This window comes from Antennarius striatus, chromosome 15 (genome assembly GCF_040054535.1).
Source record: "Antennarius striatus isolate MH-2024 chromosome 15, ASM4005453v1, whole genome shotgun sequence".
NCBI classification, from domain to species: domain Eukaryota; kingdom Metazoa; phylum Chordata; class Actinopteri; order Lophiiformes; family Antennariidae; genus Antennarius; species Antennarius striatus.
Window position 1 is genome coordinate 12,465,720 of NC_090790.1, and position 22,571 is coordinate 12,488,290.

At 42.0% G+C, this 22,571-nt stretch overlaps 1 protein-coding gene across 2 annotated transcripts in view; it reads right to left on the reverse strand.

Moving 5' to 3' along the window:
• Positions 1 to 22,571, reverse strand: part of unc5cb (unc-5 netrin receptor Cb) — a 106,749-nt gene that overhangs the window by 2,893 nt on the left and 81,285 nt on the right. Inside the window, exons 5-15 of one of the 2 annotated variants that reach the window (XM_068335397.1) lie at positions 17,026 to 17,206; positions 15,331 to 15,498; positions 14,973 to 15,137; positions 11,471 to 11,527; positions 8,874 to 9,065; positions 7,487 to 7,846; positions 4,951 to 5,038; positions 4,639 to 4,810; positions 1,851 to 2,084; positions 962 to 1,111; positions 693 to 857 (exon numbers count right to left, since the gene is read on the reverse strand). In XM_068335397.1, coding sequence (XP_068191498.1) covers positions 693 to 857; positions 962 to 1,111; positions 1,851 to 2,084; positions 4,639 to 4,810; positions 4,951 to 5,038; positions 7,487 to 7,846; positions 8,874 to 9,065; positions 11,471 to 11,527; positions 14,973 to 15,137; positions 15,331 to 15,498; positions 17,026 to 17,206 — 1,932 coding nt within the window. Of the gene's footprint in view, positions 1 to 692; positions 858 to 961; positions 1,112 to 1,850; positions 2,085 to 4,638; positions 4,811 to 4,950; positions 5,039 to 7,486; positions 7,850 to 8,873; positions 9,066 to 11,470; positions 11,528 to 14,972; positions 15,138 to 15,330; positions 15,499 to 17,025; positions 17,207 to 22,571 lie in introns of both variants that reach the window. The other variant, XM_068335396.1, reaches the window with a different exon arrangement.

Genomic DNA, 22,571 nt, shown 5'->3' on the forward strand with positions numbered 1-22,571 from the left:
ACATGCTGTGATACAGCATCTTGAATAGGTAGAATTGAACACATCCCACAATGCAACACAGAACCCTGCATCTGGTTTGCATAAAAAGTGGAAATTACTTATTTTTTTGTCATTTGTTTATTCATGCATGCAGAGTGATTTTCTAACATAATGTATTTGCAGGATTAAGTGCCGGAGGCTCGGCTACAAAAAGGCAGAGCAAGACCTAGACTCAAACAAATGAGCCAAGGCCAGGCGTGGACTCCGCTCTGCTCTCATGTACTGTAATTCATGTCATTACTGAGCACAAAGCCTGTCTGTTCCACCATCCCTCAAGCTCTATTCCCATGACTAGCTAGGCTTTTGTGAAGCAAATGGAGCATGTGTAAAGGGTGATTATTCCCCCTCTGCTCCACCGTGCTCTTAAGAGTGTTATGAACTGGACTATACTGTATGTGTGTTTGCTTTGTACCACATTTGCAACCTCAGCAAAAAAGCAAAAAAATAAGAGGACATGGGTAACAGAATAAACTAGCTTTCTCACAGAAGAGATATAAGGAGCGTAAAATGCATTATCTCTGAGTGTGGAAATTAAATGACAAGGAGGTTCAAAAGTCACCCAGATCTTGAAAGATTGAGATAAATAGATTAAGATTTAGATTTTTTCCAATGAAAACGATGAAAAGGGAGCATGAAGGGAAGAGTTAAGCTACCTCTGACAGCGTGGTGTCCAGCTGAAATATCTGCCCCTCTCCCTCCACTTGGCGAACGCATATCTTACAGGCCAGGTCGACGGTGTTGGCGGAGAAGCGCTCCAGGGTGAAGCAGCAGTGAAGGTTCCTCTGTGAACCGCACCACACCTGCTGAAAGGAAAGCTCCTGCAGAGAGAGGAGGAGGAGGAGGGTGGAAGATTTACTCGCCGCATGTCAGGTGGACATCTTTTATATCTCTTCTGTGAAAGGTTTTGTCAGAGCCGTCTTACCTGGTACTTGGCTAGAAGTTTGCTCTTCCACAACATGTGGGGGACGTCGTGGATGGAGAGTCTCAGGTTGTGAGTGCTGTCTTTAAAGTTGAGAGTCTTTGGTTCGTCTAACAACTTCCCACCCATTTGCTTCTCCATCTGCAGAACTTCCTGAAAGGACAAACATACATTTGCTTCAAATAAATCTACATGAGCTTTGTCAGTAGATGACATTTTTAATCGAGTTAATCGCATTAACAGGCTGGGATTGATCGCAAATTAAAAGTTATGTTAAAAACCACACACACACACACACGCGCGCCTGCAAGCCTTAGAACACATTTGTCGATAATTCTGCTGCTGTAAACTGTTGTTGTATCCTCTTATATCCTGTTTACTTCAGCAGATTCTTGTGAATGCACTAATACAAATTTAAAAATGAAATGTTTTTTATAGTCTATTCATCTCATCCCCTATGGGCTTTATGAAACTGAATCTGGACCTGCCATCTGCAACCAACTTCAATGTCCTTGCAGCAGGATCACTATCGCTTCTCATTACCCATTTTCAAACTTAATAACCCTGTTTAATATCCCCTCTCAGTGTAATAATCCTCTCTTATCTTTCCTCCATGCAGGTAAATGGAGGTATTAAACAGACGGAGACAACAGCAGAGTTTTTGAATGAATGTGGCTTATTTTGTGTCGGGGCAACGACTACATCTTTTTCGAATCACGCCGACACAAAGGTTTCTCATTCTGCTTTCTACATTTCATCTGCCGGCTATCCCCCCACACACACACACACACACACATACACACACACATTTACAAACATTATTAATGCCCCCAAACGCGAAATTCTCTTATGTAACTTTTCACAACAGGCATGCATCCTGATGTGTATTTACCTTAAGTGCATCCTGCGTGTCGTCCAAGCAGTAGACTCTGATGTGATACTCCATGGCCGGGCATGTGACAGGGCCAAAAATGGCTAATTTGAGGCGCTTGGTGGTGGCGGCGCTCAGAGACTGGCCCACGAGGCAGTAAGTGCCCAGTGTTTCCGTCAGGATGTGGCAGGCTTCGTCATCCATTTGAATGTAGCACGGCGTGGTGAAATTCTCCTCTCCAACCACCACCACATCCTGCAGTGTGGACAGGAAGTGAGAAGAAGTGACACAAGTGTGAGAGATAATAGGCTAAATATAAAGCCAAAACAGAAGGACTCCCACCTACATTTATTTGCAGATATAATATTCTCCAGATAATCTTTGGAGAAATATCAGGACATATGAGATAAAGAACAGGAAGTTCGGATTTTCACCCAGCCTGTGAATCATTTCACCAATTCCCTCCAAGGTTTACGCACATCTTCATCTTGAATTAGGTGTGTTTACTCAAAAAGAAAGGTGTAAATGTCATTTCAAATAATAAAGTTGTTCACTTTTGTAGTCTGATTGGGAATTGATCATTTCATAAGGAGGCAAAAACATGAAGTATCTCATCTGTGGGCAATTTAATGCTTTATTTATCTGATCTTTTTTTAAAGGAGCGTTTAAATTCCAAATGATTGAAGCTAAACAATCTTATAAGTGTCATTTTAATTGGAAAGATTACATCCAGGGATCGTGGCTGTTTCACATAATCTGTGTCCTTTAGATATTACACTTACAAAGTGTCTATTACTAATGTCTGACATGCTGCCATTATGTGACTGAGGTAATGGAAGAGAGAGTATCTACATCATTTGTAGCTGACCCTGAAATATCTCTAATGTCAGGACATATTTCTCATTAAGAATGTCTGGTCTGAGGTCCCTTATGTGGTCCACTCTCGCTCCATCATTCAGCTTCTCTCTAGATCTCACTCTCTTTTCTCTCTCTGTAATCCAAATACTCCTGTGAGCAGCACACTGGCATTAATTCAGCCTATTATGAGAGACAGAAGAGGAATTGCAGTATTTTATTGTGAGCTAGGCCGTTTAACAGCAGCATTATGGCTGATCATTAGACTCTTTAAGTGCTCCTGGGGGATGGCACTGGGGCTCCTTATTGGGGGATAATTAGAAAGCACAGTGGAAAAGCAGGCTTTGACTTCATATGTATGTATGTGTGTGTGTGTGTGTGTGTGTGTGCGCGGGCTCACAGAATTAAATATGCAAACACACATTGTTTAATTTATTCATTTTTTTTCCTTTTGACATCATCAGCGGAGATTTTCTTGTTTTGTTTTAGAGGCGTGGAAGGATAAATCTTTGTAAGAGTTACTGAAGCAGAAAGATCCACATGTTCCTCATTATGTGGCCTGCTGTCTCCGTCATAATCACAACACAATTTTACTCCCCGACACTCTGGTGTTGCTGGTGTTGGTGGCAGATTCAGCAGCTCGTTCTCGTGCATCTACTGTAGGGATGACTCCATATTTTGACAGAGCGTATCATATAAAGCACTGTTTCACACTTGCAGCATGAAGGCGGGCCTCAGTGGGACTCGAAGCTCACATAAAGGATATTACAGTCTGTGTGTCTGACAGGTTAGAGATATAATCAACAGAAAGCATATAATCACCCCCTCATACAAAAAATATGGAAATGTGACCCCCTACAGGATAGCAATACATTTTTAATGGCTGCACATATTATGGATCATCCGAAAGCGCTTGTCTCTCTCTCTCTCTTTATATATATATATATATATATATATATATATATATATATATATATATATATATATATATATATATATATATATATATATATATATTATATGTATATATACTGTTTATATATATATTTTTTTAAAAACAAAATAAAACACACACCCACACACACACACACACACACCCGCAGTTAGCGTTATTGGTTGCCCCCACAGTAATTCATCACTGTCACTAAGGCATGAGGCCAGTCTGGCAGTTTCTGCTCCATAAGTCATATCATCACATCAGAGGTACAGATTGTGCCAAGACTCACTGAAAACGATGTAATTCAAACCACTTCAGTGATGATCTGACAGAGGGACACGCTGGATAGAGGCTGTTGTCTCTACGTATATCACTAGATTTTTTTTTTTCTTTCAAAGAATGTTGACAGGCGGATTGTTACCAACAAGTTTAAATCAGTTTTTCTAAATAAAAATGAAAGACTACTTTCTCTACAAATCAAATCTTTGTGTGACAGAGAAATTCCACAAAGCGAAAGGAGAGAGGGCAAAAGGCCAAGGCTACCCTCAGCGAACCAAACTTTCATTATTAGCGACGGCTTCGATAGAACCCTCACAGCATATAGAGGCAAACACTCACACATACACACAAAGACACACTTACACAAAACAAGTATACACGAAAATGGAAGAAAACCATCTGAGGGAAAAAACACTGTCCCTGCCTGCTCCCTGCTATCAGAGGTTTAGTGTTTCAGCGCCTGGTTTCAACAGGGCTTTGCTCTGAGTGCTGAACAAAACAGGAAGCTGATCCCCTTCACTTCCTTCTTATCTATCATTTCGAGACATTTCATTATTTTGTTTTTCACCAAATATGATCATCCCTGGGTGGACTTGTCTGCCTGACCGAATGCAGGATTGATAAATCACACGTGTGCTTATTATTTCAGGTCATGATGAAGTTAGAAAACAAACACGTGTTGAATCACGACTGCAGTGACAGACGTTAGAGGTGTTGTGTGGAGCATCTGAGCCTCACCTCCCACTGGTTCTGCTGTGAATGGTTCTTCAGCTGGATCAGCCAGTCCTGTTGGCCGTCGCACACAGCACAGTGGTGCATGGTGATGATGACGGGCCGAGTCAACAAGGCCCCGGGGGGGCCACAGCTCACTACAGGACCCAGCACTGTTTGGCCATCCTCCACTGAAGGCCTGGTGGGAGACAAGCACACACACGCACACACGTTGTTTAACGACGATGTGACAGCGGTCTCGGCTTTCGGGCGACACGGCGGCGCTGACAGCGATAAACACGGCTCCGGGGCGTTGATGTGGCGGGTGGCATGGCGTACCTCATGTTGTCCTTCCTTTGAACCGTCACATACATCTCGTACACTCTGCCCTGCGGAATGGCCCCCGCTGGAATGAGCAGACTCACCCCTGGGGAGTTCAAAAACAAACACACACACACACACACAAACAGGCGTATGCATGAGTTGGGAGTTGTCAGGTAGATCAGATGAGCCTTTACAAGTATTTCTGCTGTCAGTGCCTTTCATAAGAGCTGCAGCTGCCAGGGAGGCAGCGTGTTTCCCCCGTACTGGTTTGTCTGTCTGTCAGAAGGATAAATGTTACGGACAGTCTGATGTCAAATTTGACGCAGCTTCACATCCAGATTCCATCATTAGTGAAATATTGTTTGTCTTTGAACCAGAACCAGATTCTAGGGGTACGGCTTCTTTTGTCGAATCCGAATCCGTTTGATTTCTTAATATACCCAGCTTGTCAAAGAGAAATATCTGTATTTTATGTTTATTGACATGCAGATCTCTGATATGCAGCATGAATAGCTTTTTACATATAAATTAACATTTCTGATGCATTGCTGTCATTACTGCACCTGTAAGGAGGAGTTAGAGCTCCGATGACACATGATTATTATTTTTCTCAGAGAAGTAGAGTAATAATCCCATCCCTCTCAACCCCATATATAAAAACTAAGGCGCTTTACAGCCTTCTCTGCTTGGCATGAGGAAATGATGTGACATTTCATTTCTAAAATCAATGATCTCCCTCCTCCTCATAACATTCTAATATTGCTGCAGACAGCATGATTTAAATTTTCCATCTCAGATTGATTTGATATGATGTCCTGTCAAATTTGTTTTTTAGGACGCTGCACCCCCCCCCCCCAATCCCTCATGTGTTCACATAGGCACACACGCATGCACACACGCACACATACACACACAAGCACACAGAGGCGCTGTCTCCCTCTTGGATAGGCTTTCTCAGATAGCTCATTGATTTCCCATGTCCTTGTACTGAACTTTTCAAAAGGTGACAGACAGCTTCTCTTGCTAGCTACCAATGCAATCACAACTCTGCCAGAGGGATGTTTCGCACGCTGCCACTCTCCTCCCCCAATAGCAAAGCTTCAAAGAGATGCGAAACACATTTTAAGATGCAAAACACCAAACAGACATGCTGACAGCGCTATAACATACCGTAGTACCTACACACATGAGCAGATCAAATATCAGACGTGCTCTTTCTTCTTCTCCCTCTGCCTATGTAACACGATGAGGCGGCTGGGCGCAACCAGCAGCTGAGAACATTTTTACAGGAATCGAAATGAAATAGAAGAAAAAAAAAAGAAGAAATTTGAGGAGCTGCTGTATCCTTTAATGTCTCTGCTAGTTTTTCTAAACCTGTCAACAAGCATCTGTGGCATGTTAGAAACAGCCCACATGTGTTTGAAGCCAGGACAGCAAAGCTAACGTAAGCCGCCTGAATCAGCGCTCCTCTGCGGCGGTGCTCCTCGTCAACCTCGGGTTTCCTCGTCGCACCTTGCAGTCGATTGATCGGGCAGTGATCAGTTACATGAGGCTTAGTGTTTTATTTCAAAGTCAGACGTGTGCATGTGCACGTTAACCTGTTTAACATAGTAAAGTATGGTAGAACCTTTAGGCTGCATGTGTGCATAAAGCTGTGTTGAGACTCATATGTAAATTTGGGAACATTGGTTTATAGTTCCTCTGATGTAAAAACAAACCTACAATGCATTCATGTTGGCATGTTTGAATTTGAATCCAATATCCGCCCAAAAGTTCATCATCAGATGGAAAGAAACTTAACGTGACACTTGAGAATGTCTATTACTCAAAATCTAGCACAAAATTCCTTTGTGGTGTTCTTTATCTGCGGTTTAAAAATATAGATACGACAATTCATGATGTTTATTTTTGTACACTTCAATCCTGAGGGAAACAGTTTTTTAAATTTCCATTTCAAGGGAGTGTCTGCTTCATTACTTTCCTAATTAAATGTTGGTTTTTCTGTTGAAATGTCATAATAGTTGGACATTTTGGGGAATTTTAAAAAAAAAAATGTCTTACAGAATGGCCAATAATATCGGCACACTTCCAAATCCATCCAGCAGCCAAATAGACACAGTCAGCATGGCAGCCTAACATCTAATGCTCACTAAACAACATTGTTTAATGTATGTTAAAACCGAAGTATAAAAATAACCCATCGCATTTGCTTGGAGGTCTTAGTCTTCTAGAGTTTCAAATGCCCATTTCATGGAAGCTTTACAAGAGTGGGCTCTTCTGAGCAGACGAGACGAGCTGATGGACGAGCTCTTCTCCACGTCAGGCTACAAAGAGGAGAGGGGCTTATTGTTTCAGCGCACACACACACACACACACACACACACACACACGCAAAGAGCTTGTAAAGCATCTGGAAGGACAGCTGCTGAGTAAATGAAAACAAGCTGCTACTATAAAAACAGGCCAAACATATTTAATGATTTCCAAAAAAAAAAAAGAAAGAAAGAATGCGCACCAAACAAATTCCTCTTATTATTGTTTGGTGTGGTACCTGAGTTGGGCACGATGAGATGCCCCCCCTGGGAACTGAAGGAGCCCAGTGCGGTGCAGGACGGATCCCTGGTGCGCAGCAGCGTCTGGGTCTGTGTGCGACGGCCCATGGTGCTGTCGCTGTTGTCCAGAAGGCAGTGTGGCAGCTTAGGTGACAGTTTGGAGGAGAAATCCCCTCCCAGGTCGTCCTGAGGAGTCACCAAGCCTGAGGAGTTGTACACCTTAATCTTCAGGTTGGGGAGGGGGTCGAGCAGAGGGGAATTGGTCATAGGAATTTTGTCAGCCACATCGTGGAGGGCGTAAACAGGGCCACGATACATGGCGGCAGCTGAAGTCAGGTCAGGGGGTGCTGTCAGGAGATCTGCTAGAAATAGAGAGGAAGTAAGGCTAGCAGTGAAGCGTTTAGCGGTCGGCGTTCTCTCTTTCCAACTGTGACTATGAAGAGCTGGGAACCTGATGCCAAAATAACCAAAAGGAAATGAAGTGTCAGCAGCCGTCGGCAGGACGGCTTTAGTCATTTATTTTTCACTCATTGGGAAGTCCACTTCACCACCGACACACATTACTCACTTCGAGACATTAAAGGCACAGCTGTAATTCATGAGCAACAGATGGCGTCGCTAGCAGTCACTTTACATAGGTGGTGCTCAAAACTGCTGCTGGAGTGGAGTAACAGTAGAGGAGGTTCTCCAACCTCCACCTTCTCCACTGTCAAATGTCAAGAGCCACTATAGTTGATGTGAGATGGGAGAATGTTTATTTAGAAGGAGTATTAGTATTATTAGCAATTATAACCTCACCAAGTAGATGGTGGGTTTTTTTGCTGGTGGTTTATTTATTTTCTGTAATTTTTCAAGACCAACCAATAGCTTTCATCTAAACTTTGTATAGTTGTTGTTGCTAATGAAATAAGATATTTTGACTTTAAATGTTAATCAATAAAACTACCCAACTTATATTAACATGTATTAATATACTGGCCAATATATTGGCCAACAGTAATTTTTATAAACTGAGTGACTTTAGTAATCCAAATTTGAGTTCCTTGCACATGTTGTTTAATTGGTTTGGTGCTGGCTTAGTGAATGTTTATGATGTCATGGAATGTCACTATAACAAGGACACTGATAGCCAAACCTGTCCTTTTGCACTGAACGACATTTCAAATTTAATTTTCTAATTTTTTTTCCCAATTCAGCAGCAAACGTTTAACAGTTTCATCCCCTTACCTGCACAAAAGTGTTCAGGTAAGGGGAGGAAACTTACCTGAGCACCTCAGGTTTGTCCATCTCAGGATTACACAAACACACACCACACACATGCACACCACACACACAGACACACAAGCAGGCAAACACACAAAAAGACAACACATCGTGCGCCCCCACCTTTCCGAGCGGTCTTGATGCTGACTGGCTGGAAGCCCCCATTTAGGGCTGAGGTATCGATGATGTCAGAGTCAAAGTCACGATGGTTCTTCCTGTAGATGAAGAGTGCCACGACGACGGAGATAACCAGGCACATGATTACCGCGATGACAATACCCACATACAGAGCGACATCATCTGTACTGGGGGCCACTGAGAAAGGGGGGTGGGGGGTGAGAGGTGGAGGAAACAAGGCAAGAGACAAAGAGAAAAATTGTCTTTTAAGATCTCATGAGTTCACTTCAATGTAAGCTTGCGTTGTCAACATGGAGGCGTTGTGATGAAGCCATTATCTGCAAAGTAATATCCTGTTTTAAGATAGAGCCAGATATTAATCACTCTCTACTGGGAAATAAATGCGTGCAGCAAATCCTTTGGCATTTTATTGTGTTTAACGCTGGCCCACTGCGGCAAACAATCTGGGTGTTGATGAAATCATATAAGGCACTTTTAATTGCTGAAGGCGAAAAGGGATAATGACGCATGTTCTGCACCATACAGGGTTTTAGACAGAATCACGATTAATTTTTCTTCCATTGTGTCGTGTGTGTGTGTGGGAGAGGCCTTTATACCATACATCACGAAGATAACAGGAAACTAAGAAAATAAAGATAACGATGAGCACAACGATGCGATTAATAAGGACGGCTGCTCCAGTGCCACACAACAGCACACTGTCCTAACAAGCAGCCTCAGACGGAAGATCAAAAGTTCTGAGGATGGGGATAGAGATGTGTTCATCCTCAAATTACTGTGCTCTGTGTTGGAGTTCAGAGTCTGTCTCCGTCTTTGTTCTTATGCACTGAAGATAAGATCTAGACATAGCTTGCATTTCACAAATAGTCTTTCATCTCCGTCTCCCTCCCAGAGTTTTTCTGTCCACCTTCCAGCTGGAGAAACCTCTGTGATTACTAGGCTTGGAATGGATATAGCGTCTGTTAGAAACACAGACTCAGACAGCCAAACATTTACGAGTCAGACCTCTGAATGAATACCTCCTGACAACCTGAACTCTTTGTAGTGTTTGCCGAAGAATGTCCTTCACTGTCACCAAATTGACAAATGGAGGAAAACTCTTCCTCAGAGGCAGGGAAATGCCACAAGGCATGTGTGAACCTGAATGTCTGTATTGTTTGACGAATGAATGCACACCACGTACGTCCAGAGGCTCAAAAAGTCAAAGACTAGATTATACAAGATGATCCTTATTTATGGGAGACTGAAATTATTTTGATAAGACAGAAGTGTCTGCCTTTGAGATCATTTGAATATGCAAATAGAGTAGAAGTTGCTCCAGTAGATGGCAGCATCTGCTATAGATCTGCACACTGGAGTGGTCGAGGCATTGCCGAGAATCTGGGTAAATTAGCCTGGTGTGTCTCAGGGATACAGATGGTGCTCAATCTGCGTCTCTTGTGTTCTCCTGCACAAAGGAGGGGGACGCTGAAGACCGAGGAAAGCGAAATAATATTGTGACAGCTGAAAGCCAAGTCCCCAGGAGGAAAAGTGTGTAGCTTAATTTTCTTATTTGCCTATGACAATAAATAAAAAGGTTTTTAAATGTATATTTTTTGACATGTATGATTCAACATAGCCTCAGTTTAAAGCTGAATTTAAATTGGTAGGGGCTTCGCTGAGGCATTCCCCTTGAAATACAGTATATACATAGTTGAAAAAAGAAGGGGGGGGAGCTAATGTTAGTTATTTCAAAGATGTAAATCCCCAGGAAGGACACATGTGGCCCGACCCTCACTGCTCAGCCTTGACAGAGACATCAAATTAAGGAGGAGTCTTGAGATATATCCTCACATTGCGTGTGTTAGCCTCTAATCCTTCCCCCAGCACAGATAGGAACAGAAAACACAGCACAGAGGCAATGATGAAAGTCTGAAATTGTGATTTCACTCCCGTTTGCTCCGTCTGCCAAGCTTCCCCCACAGTTATTTAGCATACAACCCCTCAGTCGAACAATCTCCCATCCACACTTTGATGATAAAGGCAGCAACCTGCTAAATGTAGGCATTAAAATGTATCAGTGAGATTAATACGTCCCTTTGAACAGCAGCTATTGTCGAAAAAGGAAAAGTACAAGCGATGGAAATGAAAGGGATTATAGAACACTCCATTGTCTGTGAGGACGAAGAGATTAGCAGTGAGAGATACAGAGAGAGGAAAATATTTGAGATACCAGAGGGTTAAATGTTTTCCCAAAGTGCAAAGTGTCTGGTTGAAGTTCATCAAGAGCAACAGGGTAATAAAGAGTACTGAGTATTAGTGCAGCCAGCAGAGACGCATTATTAAAAAGGACAGAGTGGAAATCAAAAGAGGAAATGCGAAAGGCATGGTTCTATAAAGGAGCTGCAGCAATGAAATATACATTGACAGAAAGAAATAAAAAAAATCTCTTTGTTTTATGATGCTGTTTGCAAAAAGGTCAGACTACTCGTGATTTATCTGGGATAATGAATGGCTGCAAATTCCATGTGCACAACCTGCCAACGAAGATGGGAGACAAAGACACACAACAGAACGAATGTAAAAAGACATGAAAAACTCACATGAATTTCCAAAATCACTCTTGTCCTTCCCCTCAGAGGACTTCTGATATAAGGAACCTTGAAGAAAGGGAGGGATTGTGGATGTGAGGCACAGTGGGAGAGGAAACAAGAAGGGGTGGGGGATCGGGGGGGTGGGGGGTGGACAGGAGAGGGATGATCAAAATCAAATTTAAGCCAACAGAAAAACAAACTCAACAAATGAGACAGCAACAAACTCATGAGTAGGAGTGATGACACGAGGGAAGTGATCGTTCTCGATTTGGCCCCGCCCTTCCAGATCTGTGTACGGAGTATAGAGATGGATGAAACGAGTGGGGGTGGGGTGCATGGAGGTTCTGCTAGGGAGTGCGTGATCCATCAACTGGGCTCAGTGCCTCGGCACCAGAAGAACTGATGCTGGCAGGTGAGGAGAGTGGAGGTGCTGATAAAGTGTGGGCTCCAGCGGAGTCAATAGAAGCTGGAGCCTTGCATCTATCACTGGATGGAAAGATGTAATGCACGGGATGAAAGGAACGTTTATGGCAGTAAAGCAGGAAAGAAAAAAAATGGTTGACGGGTGGAGATCTGGAGAAAAATCTCATGCACTGCTGGTTTTTTTCCCTCCAACTGTTGGTTGTGCTTTCGGTTGTGAGCAGATTTAAGGAGAGTGGAATAACAGCCAGGGATAGTGCAATACTACAGATAATATTCAGTCTCCCTTGGACATCCATAAACAACTATACAAACAATGGAGTCCTTATTGGAGAGGGAGAGCGCCACGGGCAGACAAGAGGACCGACAGCAAAATCAATGGCTTGATAGATGAGCTCGGTGTGTACATGCAATCAGGCAACACAGAGGCCAGGCCGGAGCAGGGGGGAGGTAACTGTCAGGGTCAGTGATCTCACTGATGGCCCATTTGATCCCATCCTATAGACTTTTTTACTCATTTGTCCGTCTGCAAGTACAAACAGAGCATGCTTCGGTGGGTGGGCTGCAAAGGAAACCTCCGATCACTCTTTTCTGACAACGGAGTTGTGGAGGATCTGGGACGTGAAATCATTGTCTGTGCGTCAGCCGCTTCCTTGAATATGGCAGGTTCCTAATGATGAAGGATGCTGTCTTCTGGGAAAACTGATGTCAGAATTAGCAAGGCCAGAAGTTTATTTTTGCTCATAATAAATGCGTTGATTGTAAAACCAAAAGTATTTATTTACTTAAAATCAACCTTCTTAAACCATTTCTAGTTACCATGTAAATACAGCCTCATGTTCTTGGTTGATGTGAGTCTCAGAATCCTGATTTTTCAATCTATGGTATTTTATAGCTACAAAGCATTTGCCCTTGCTGGTGCAGAGCTACCCTTTGTCTACATCAATATGTCAAGAAAATGTCATGTGTGAGAAAAGGGTTATCAAACGCTTGGAAAACAACATCAGAACGGAGGAAGGCGGACCACAGAGGGAGAGCAAAACAGAGATTTCGACAAGTCAGGCTCAGCGAACTGTGAAAACTCCGCTCTTGTGCTGGAAAGTTCTATCTGACCAGGCAGAGTGCAACTTCCCTCAATCAATCTGAGAGTGTTTAACTTTGTTAAGTCCAATGCTCAAACTCTTAGACAGCCCGAATGCAATAAACAAGCTGCAAAGTAAATTAGAACAATAATTATCCATTTCGTGTCAGGTCAGTTGTGTTTTCTCAGAGAATGGGCATCATGATGTCTATTTCCAGCTGGGTTTGTATCAAATTACTTCACCAAATTTCTGCGATGGACCACGATTGAAACGATTTAAATAAATTCAAACAATCGAAAATAAGATCAAGCTGCAATGGAATCCAGAAACATGTGTTTCCTGCGGATCCAAGCCGCGCACTGTAGGCAGAAGATCAGCAGCTCGAGGTGAGTTCGGATTGCACACAACTTCCATTCCCAATCACATTTGCCATAATGTGAGCTTTTAGATAATGGGCCGTTCTCCTAAATGCTAGTGGAAATGGTCATTAGCATTGACATAAGTGGCTTCACCCTCTTAGCTTCCAAAAAAAATCAATTGCTGAAATGATCCTAAATCTATATCACTATGGCTTTATATCCTCTGTAGACTGGTCATAAATTTACAGAGAACTAATGCTTCTGAGATACGCTGACTCGCTAAGGGCGAACAGAGGGACATCAGGACACATGAATAAGACAAATATGAGCAGGTCTTCCTGGTGATAGTTCCCTGATGTTTCTGCACATGTGTGACCTTCTCTATAAAACCGGCTAATGCATTCCGACGATGCTAACATTAAATTAAATCATAACACGCTGAAACCAGACTTCCCTGTCAGCTTTTCTGGCTACATTTAAAGATGCATATTGAGAGTCGATGCAAAGTCAGCCGTAGCCTTACAGTACATCATGTTGACGCCACACTGGAGGTGGCGGTTTACTACTTATGCTGTGGAAGAAGAGCGTGATCGAATGTGACGGCCAGCTGTATCACATTCTATACATCCAGCAGCCAAGCCTGTGTTATTTCGTTAATGTTCAAATCACCATCTGCGGTGGATTACACACACAATGGAGTCATCTGTGACAGTGTGTGGCCATAACACCTACATTGATCTTTATTGGAGAGGGCTCTTATTAAACTAGACTAAGTTTAACTCGGTTACTGTACAGTCTCTGCAGCCGTCCCATCCCATTCCTCTTGTTATTAAAGGCGAAGGAAAGGAAGGCAAAGGCTGTTTTAGCAGATGAGGGTTGAGTAATCGCACACTTTATCGTTCAGCTTGTTACTGCAGCAAACACACACACACACACACACATGTGCATTTAACAATGTGTTTAATAAATCTGACTATATTCGAGATGGAGATTTGTTAAAATAAAATTCAATGTTTTTTGTTTTGTTTAGCAAAAAGCAATATAATCATTCAAAGAAAGGAATGCCGGTGCATCCTGGAGTATTCTGTGTGAGATTAGAGCATAATGTACAATACTTTCTCACTTTTCCAGCAGGTATAATCAGGAGCACTCTGTGGCATCACACTTCCTCTCACTGGACCGGAGGAATCCAGTTTTTAAATTAAGGTAGCAACCAAAGCAACCAGTTCATTTTAACCCCTCTCTCTGATGTAATTATAATAAAATACTTTATCATTCTATCCCTTATCACACACACGTACACACACACACACAAAAACACTTAGCTTAGGATAATAAATACATGCTTTTGCTTTAATGTCAGTTATGTTCCGATAATGTTTGCATGTGCACGAGTGAGAGAGACAGAGAGAGAGAGAGAGAGAGAGAGAGAGAGAGAGAGAGACAGAGAGAGAGAGGAATCTTAGCATGTCTTATTGTTTATGTATGAATGAAGCGAAACAGAGCGTGTGAGCGACAGGGTGAGTGTGTTATGTAGGGATGTGAAACACAGCATGGTAATGAGACAGTAGAGTGAAACTCACTGTCAAAAGTTGAAGAGGTTGGGTTGTTTTTTTTAAATTTATTTACTTTTTTTAATTGGGTACTCACTCTGCATGCACAGCCCATCCGTGCAGTTCTTGGACTGGAGCACCATGCCCTCACAGTCCTTCCCCCCGTTTTTGGGTGCTGGAGCGCCGCATTCCCTCCTCCGCCAGTGGGTGCATTCTGTCCCACAGGTGGACCACTTACTCCACTCTGTCCACAGGCCATCCACTACCGCACAACAGATGCACAACGGATGAGGGGTAGAGCGAATGGGATGACGGATGGGTTGGATGACAGAGCATGAGCGGGTGAGCGGGTATGGGAGAAGAGAGACACAAACGTAAGGGTGGAGTCACAAACGGAGCGAAGTGTGTCACATTTTCTTGTTGTGCATCTGTTCCCGAGTAAATCTAGGCTGTACCTGGGCAGAGAGGGTTACAGGCCAGCTTCTGGATGCCCTGGCCTTCGCAGATGGCGCCGCCGTTGAGCGGAGCTGGGTTGGTGCAGCTACGTGTGCGTTTCTGGTAACCACGGCCACAGCGGCTGTTGCACACCGACCACTCGGTCCACGTGGACCATCCACCATTCACTGGAACACATGAGATGTCACTCAGATTGATATTGCAACATTCAGGATGGAAAACAATTAAGATTAAATAAAAGAGTGATTGAACAAGTCCTTCAAGAAATAAGAATGCTGTACAAACCACACATACAGTATAAAAATGCCTGTTTCCTATCTTTGCATGGGATCCCAATGGATATTTGTAAAAAAGTCTATTTTTTGTGTTTTGACCTCTAAACCTAAGGTTGTTACTCTGCCTTACAGCCAGACAGTAAATTTTGGTCAGATTGCAGAATTTTCCATTCGCTGATTCCTCCTAACGCCTCTCTTCCCTCTCTCATCCATCTCTGTCAACGACTAAGTCCAGTGTAGAGTGACATCGGGGTTTGTGGCTGAGAACAAGTCTGTGGCATTTGAGATGGTGGAACTGAGCCCCCTAGAGCCTCTGACTTTCAAATGTGACATGCTTATGAGTGAAGCCCAAAATATTGGACTCTTGGGGAAGGACTGCCAAAGCCTCACATTTCTTCTGTGTCTGCTTTCTTTCCTCCGCGGATTAAGGATCTATCCTGTCACTGGTTCTTTCTGTCTTTTTTTTTCTCTTTAGCTGCTGTTTGTGCTCCTGTTCCCAGCATCTCGTGGTGTTTGGGGCTGGAAACCTCTGAACTAAAAAGACGTTTTTCCCTTTTCCGCAACTCTCCTTTATCTTCTGGGTTTCTAATTCTGCTCCATAAAGGAGAATGTGAACATGCCAAAATTCAGACAAATTGCTACGTACTAAGGCAGGACGATGTCATTTTGGATAAAGAAGAATGGACAGCACAAACAGATGTTGTAGTTTCTCGCAAGGATTTTTTTTTAAATTTGATTTTCAGAGAGAAATCCTTGTCCCTGATATTTTCCACTCTCTTGGATTTTAAATTAGCACTACATCACCCTTACGTTGATCTCCTCCACTCACCACAATGTCCGCAAGGCTCATTTAACTGTAACCATAGTAGAATAAAACAGACACAAGGACGCCCATAACAATACCACCTTCAATAAATCTGAAACTTAACCCTGGTGAAAGTTTGTAGCATCTGTTCTTTTTTTCTAGTGTGTGTCTGCGCGTGTCTTTGTGAATCCATGCCGCTCTGTTCAGTCTCAATATGCATCGCCTCAAGCAGGCATTGAAGTTCAACTTTGCATCTGTGTTGTGCAATAAAAGCCATGTTAGTTGATGTTAGGAAGACAGTGGAGGAGTCTGTGAAACCAGAACAGGGGTCTCTTTATTACGCCTCAGCTTGATCAGCGCTTTGCTTCCAGCTCAAATAATCACAAATCTTCTATGTCTGCACACCTTCCGGCAGGAAGAAAACAAGAGAATCTTGTACATCCCGAGAGGAAGAGGCTTGCTTTATGCACAGTCACTTTCAAGTTCATTTTGAGCTAAGCTGACTTTTTATAAGAATTCTACAGTTTTCCTCTCCAATGGCATCTGACTTTAGGAAACTTTAAAGAAGGACGTTTATCTGGAGATGTTGGATCTCATTGGCTGGGTTGGCTTACCATAAACTATAACCGTGGCGGTGGTGCTGCGTCTCTTAGCTACGATGTTCTTGGCCACACAGGTGTAGTTGGCCGTATCTGAGAGTCGGGCCTGTTTTATGATCAGGTTGTGGTCGATGGTGATGTAGAAGTTCCTGTCATCTGCTGGATCGATCACCTCCTCGTTTTTTAACCACTCAACCTAAGAAAGTCACGAAGAAGAGGGTTAATCAAGCATTTATAAAAAATAATTAAAAAAAACAGGAGACAAAAGACGGGCAGCTCAGAGGCAACGCAGAAACATTTCAAACGGTAACTGCAGGAGAAGATATAAGACAGGTCGACCTCATTAAATCAGAGATGAATCACAGTAAAGCGTTTAAATAGCTATAGTTTTTGTTCTTCTCTCCACCTCACTTCTGAAACAGCAGTGAGTTCCAGGATTAGAAGCACAACTGTTTACCTCTCTGAGGTCCTGCTACAAAAAGTCAATATATACTGAGCTCTTTTTATTCTCCCCGTAGAACAAAATGCTACAATAACAGCACCGTCGGCAGACAACTGAGAAACTCCCATAATTTCCTGAAGCTGAGGGGATCTCTGACCTCTACTTATGAGTTTAATTTCTCTAAATTATACTGATATTAAACTCCAGGTGCTACCACAGAACTGGAGAACATTTGCAGCCTTTATTTGAATGTAAATCTCCAAAATCCCTTTTCTCTCCGTGGGTTGAAAAGGTTTAAGAATAGCACATGCCCCCTCAAATAGCCACCCTGATTCAAAAATATATCCTGTTTCTCTTCAAAGAGGCGATCCAGTGATGAGGAGGCCTGTAAAATAACACACTTCCTGTGCATTGTGATATGCCATGAGAAGCAGGGGCTGATAAGAGATAAGTTGCTAAGAAGCAGTACAGGAAAAGATAAGCAGGATGTTTATAAAGGCTCTTTCTCATAAGTGATAAGATGTCTGAAAAAAAGCGGGGCAATAACCTGACATCAGGCTTGCAGAGACAGGACAGTGTGTGGGCGCACTGTTGTTTTTAGATTTCTTAATAAAGAACACAGAAATGTCTGTAGATCTGCGCAACAACACATCGGCCATCGCTGGAAGATCGGCATTGTTGGAACTTCTTAAAGGAGAAGATGTGGCTGATGTGACCAATACTGGTTTCATGCTTCACGGACTTCACTGGTGTCTGTGTTAGCTCCAGATGACAGATATCCCAGATTCCATCAAAATCCCATCTCGGTAGGGCTGACTGCGCTCTAATCCAGTGGGAACACATTGTCGAGGCGATACTTCACAACCGGTTCCCATTTAACCTCTTCCTACCTCGTCTTGCTGCAAATCATTGCTTGTAATACCTACAATAGATACTCACTGCTGTGATGAATCTGAATTTGCACAAACCCTTAAAAAAAACTTGCAAGTTGTGAAGTTGTAAGCGAGACACACAGTTTCTGGTGCTTAATTTCTGTCCATGACCTGATGGAATCAATACCATAGAACCAGAATGGATAGGAGTCCTTTACAAAAGGTCTCAAAGCTGAAATGAAACATCTTCCTTCTCTCCAAATACAACAAAGGACTGCAGTACGTGACATAATTGTCCATGTCACTAAGAGATCATTTATAGACATTATGATGTAATAAGATTATGACTATCTGTTTTCAGACATACATAAAAAAAAGAAATGTTATCAAATGAGCCATTGGGGATTTCATGTAACCATTCAGGCGGTCAAAGAAGTGTTATTATTGCACAACTCAATGACAGCTGCAATAGGAAGACACAAGCAAAGGTTATCTAATCTGTTTTAATAGCGGATGTGTTAGAACCGCTGTTCTGATGCAATTTAGGCAGATAATGAAGTCGTGAGAAAATAGAACAAAATTGACAATTGTCATTGTAATTTGGTTGATAACGTCAATGCATGTGTGTTAGACCGTCTTATCTCTGTGAAATTAATTTGGAATAGGTGAAAAAAAAATTCTAAAAAGCCACCTTCAGTAAGAATGATGGTTAAAATAATCATTCAATCTCACTTTAATAAAATGAGATCCAACTTTAGGAATTTAGAGTGAAGCATATATCATCGCTTTATTTGATTACACATTTCACACATTGTGATTTTAATTGGTGTCTGCTTTAATCTTATTGCGACTAATCTGCTGTGACATCTGCTGAGGTGGATCAAAATAATTCAGCGATGACTCACTGATCTGTAGTTTCCGGTGCTAGAAAGACCATTTTATCAACCATCTTTCACAGAGTTCCTTTTAATTATATACAAACATAAATAAAGTTAATAACTCTTGCCAATTATACATGACGTACTACTTCCACAAGTTAATTATAGATTAAGGAGGCTACACGGTTTACAACAAATGCATCAATGCATTTATTGAATAAAGCGATTTGTATGTGCTCCTTTCCATTGCAATATTGCAATTAACACTTCAAGGAAACAATAAATAAGATACGTTTGACCAGAGAGAAGGACCCTCGTGTTTAGAGGACATAGATTCAGCAGCAATCTGCCTATTTGTATGCCCTCTGTTCTCTGTCAATTTAAAAAGTGAGGAGACACAAGACCAATAAAACAAAGAAAGATGATGCAAACAAGAGAAAGGATGGGTGCTGTTGACATGATAAATATTTTGTCTTTTAGTGCTTACATCAGTGTGTGTAGTCGTAATGGGAAGTAAAAGGTCTGTTCTTTGAATAGAGATTGACACTGACACACAAAGAAGTGGTTATCTAATTTTGCACCAATCACACAGGCAGCCTCTTCAAATGTATTGCATTCAGAAGTCAAGAGCACTTTTATATGAGAAGGTAATTAAAAATTGAACAAAAGAGCTTTTCAGCACAGATGGAGAGGTGGGAGGGAGATGGAGTGAAGAGAGATAGAAAGTGGCAGAAACTTATGACACAAGTAGGGACATGTGTGTGAGAGAGCAGAAGTGAGCAACAGTTGACGCATCATTTATTCTGTACCAACTATAATTGGGACTCATTAATAAAGGCAGACATGAAAAGGTTCCAATTTCAACACCACACTTATGAAAATGATTAAAATTCAGCAGAAGACTACATCTCACTTGCCCCAACTTTCTTCCACGCCAACCGTCTCAAACATACACACACATGCAAACACAGCCTCATACTCTCAGCTTGTTAGCATCTGATTGGCAGTGAAACATCCGGAGAGGTAATTGGCACATTTCTTGTCATTAACGAAGGGAAATTGCCACATGTCAGCTGTCATAAAGAGAGGCAGTCTTCCTGTCTGGTTGGAACCAAGTGACAGACAGAGAGAGAGAGACAGAGAGAGACAGAGAGAGACAGAGACAGAGACAGAGAGAGAGAGAGACAGAGACAGAGACAGAGACAGAGAGAGAGAGAGAGAGAGAGACAGAGAGAGAGACAGAGACAGAGACAGAGAGAGAGAGAGAGAGAGAGAGAGATAAGGGAGGAAGACAGATTAATAGTCCATTGTGGAAGACAAGGACAAAGAAAAACAAAGACAGTAAGATGCTAGAGAAGGAAGAAGTGATACATGATTGGTGCAGATACAGGAAGACGGTCTGTCAAAATATATAGAATACATCATCACTGTGAGGCAAGAAAGGACTAGACGGCAGACGATGGAGGAAAAAGGTTACAAAGAGGTGAGTGAAACCTGAAGTGGTGAATCATCTGAATGAGAGAAAAAAGAAAAGGTGAAGGTGAAGGCAAGAGGTGAACACAGACAAAGAGATGTAGTTGAGAAAATACTGCTTTTTCATCTCTTGAGCTCTGGAAGATTCGCTGGATATAGAGAAGGAGTTTAGACGAAAAAATTAGAAAAAGTTACTTTATGAAAAAAGGGATGTTAGAGGAGGTGCTGGGAGAGTTGTGGAACACTCAAAAAACATATTTTTGGATTATTTTACAGACAAAGATGTTCAAGATGTTCAATTATATCTTGAACTGCTTGAAAGCCTTAATGTTTCACAAAATGATTTGAATGTGCACACAGTCTGAAAGTCTACAAACAATGCTAACCAATGTGCTAGTACAACTAAAATAATTCTTTAATATACCACACACCATAATAATATCAAAAAATTCAACATTGACATGGATTGTCCTGAATATTCATCCTTCAGGTAACACTGCAGTGAAAACTGCACTTATTTATTTATTTGATTTTTCTGTTCTATGCTTCTATTCACTGCCTGGGCTTGGTTAACAATGAAGGTAAGACTCATGCAAAAGGAAATCCATACATCAACAACATCCATAAATAGTACCAACTTTTTTCCTGAGATACATTAATGGAAAGTGGAACAGTGTCCTTTGGCCTGACGAGTCCATATTTCAAATAGTTCTTGGAAATCACGGCCGTCCTGTCCTCTAGGCCGAAGACAAAAAGGACAATGTAGATTGTTGCCAGCAGAAAGGTCATTAGCCAGCATCTGTGAGGCTGTGGGGGCTGAGTTAATGCCCGTGGCACAAGTAACCTGCACATCTGTGATGGCACCATTAATGTTGTAAGGTACATGCAGTTTTAACAACAGCATATGCTCCCATCCAGGCGTCTTATTCAGGGAGGCCCCATCTTGTTCCTGCAAGACAGCAAAGCCAAATTCTGAAGGCTTAAAGCAAACCTGATCCAGAGATAGAGGCCCTGGAATAAACTGACCTGCCAGCAGTCCAGAATATAACAGTGGAGGGCCACAATTGGGCTTTCAATCTTTAAAGATAAGAAGTTTGTGTAACACAAACTACTAAAAAAAGAAAATGTTCAAGTTTTAACATGTATCTGGTCTTTCTACCGTATTCAAACACATTGTGTTGAAAATAATTTCCAGGCTATTTCAGTCTGTTTTTATCAAGCGTTTACAAAATGTCCTGATTTCTTTGGAACCAAGATTGTAAAAATGTTCCATCCTTGAGACCCTGATGGGAATGTTGCTGACAGCAGTGTCCACCAGTGGAATAAAAACGCTTCAGATTAATGCATTTCTTCCCTATCCTCATATATAAAATGCCTTACTTTTCTTTTTGTCCTCTTTTCAGGATGTTGCGTGTCAATCTGTAGTCTTTCTGCAATTTTTCTTGTAGAGGTGTCCAAACCAATGACTTAGAGGGGTTTGGGGTTTTTTTTGGCTGGACACTACACAGTTCCATCATCAGGAAGGGTTTACAGCTGTCAATGCAAAATGTTCCAACATTAGTGAATATTTAGGGGTCTCCTTTCATACTATTTTTAGAGGGCCCGAAACATTTGACTGGTTTACCTCTACTTTATGAAACTGACCGGCATTAACATTCATTCAAAGTCACATTCACTACCACTCTATCCATTTTTGTTCCTCACTAACACCTGAGAAAAATACTCTGCCTTCTATTTAATGCTGCACAGGAAGCATATCTTTTTTAAATTATCAATTAAAATAACTTCTTACTTCTGATGAAAGCATGATAAAGAGGCTTGCAAGAAGGAACTAAAAAGCTACACTAAAATCATTTCCAAGTCTTAATCCTGTTCAAACACAGCTGCTTTAACCTT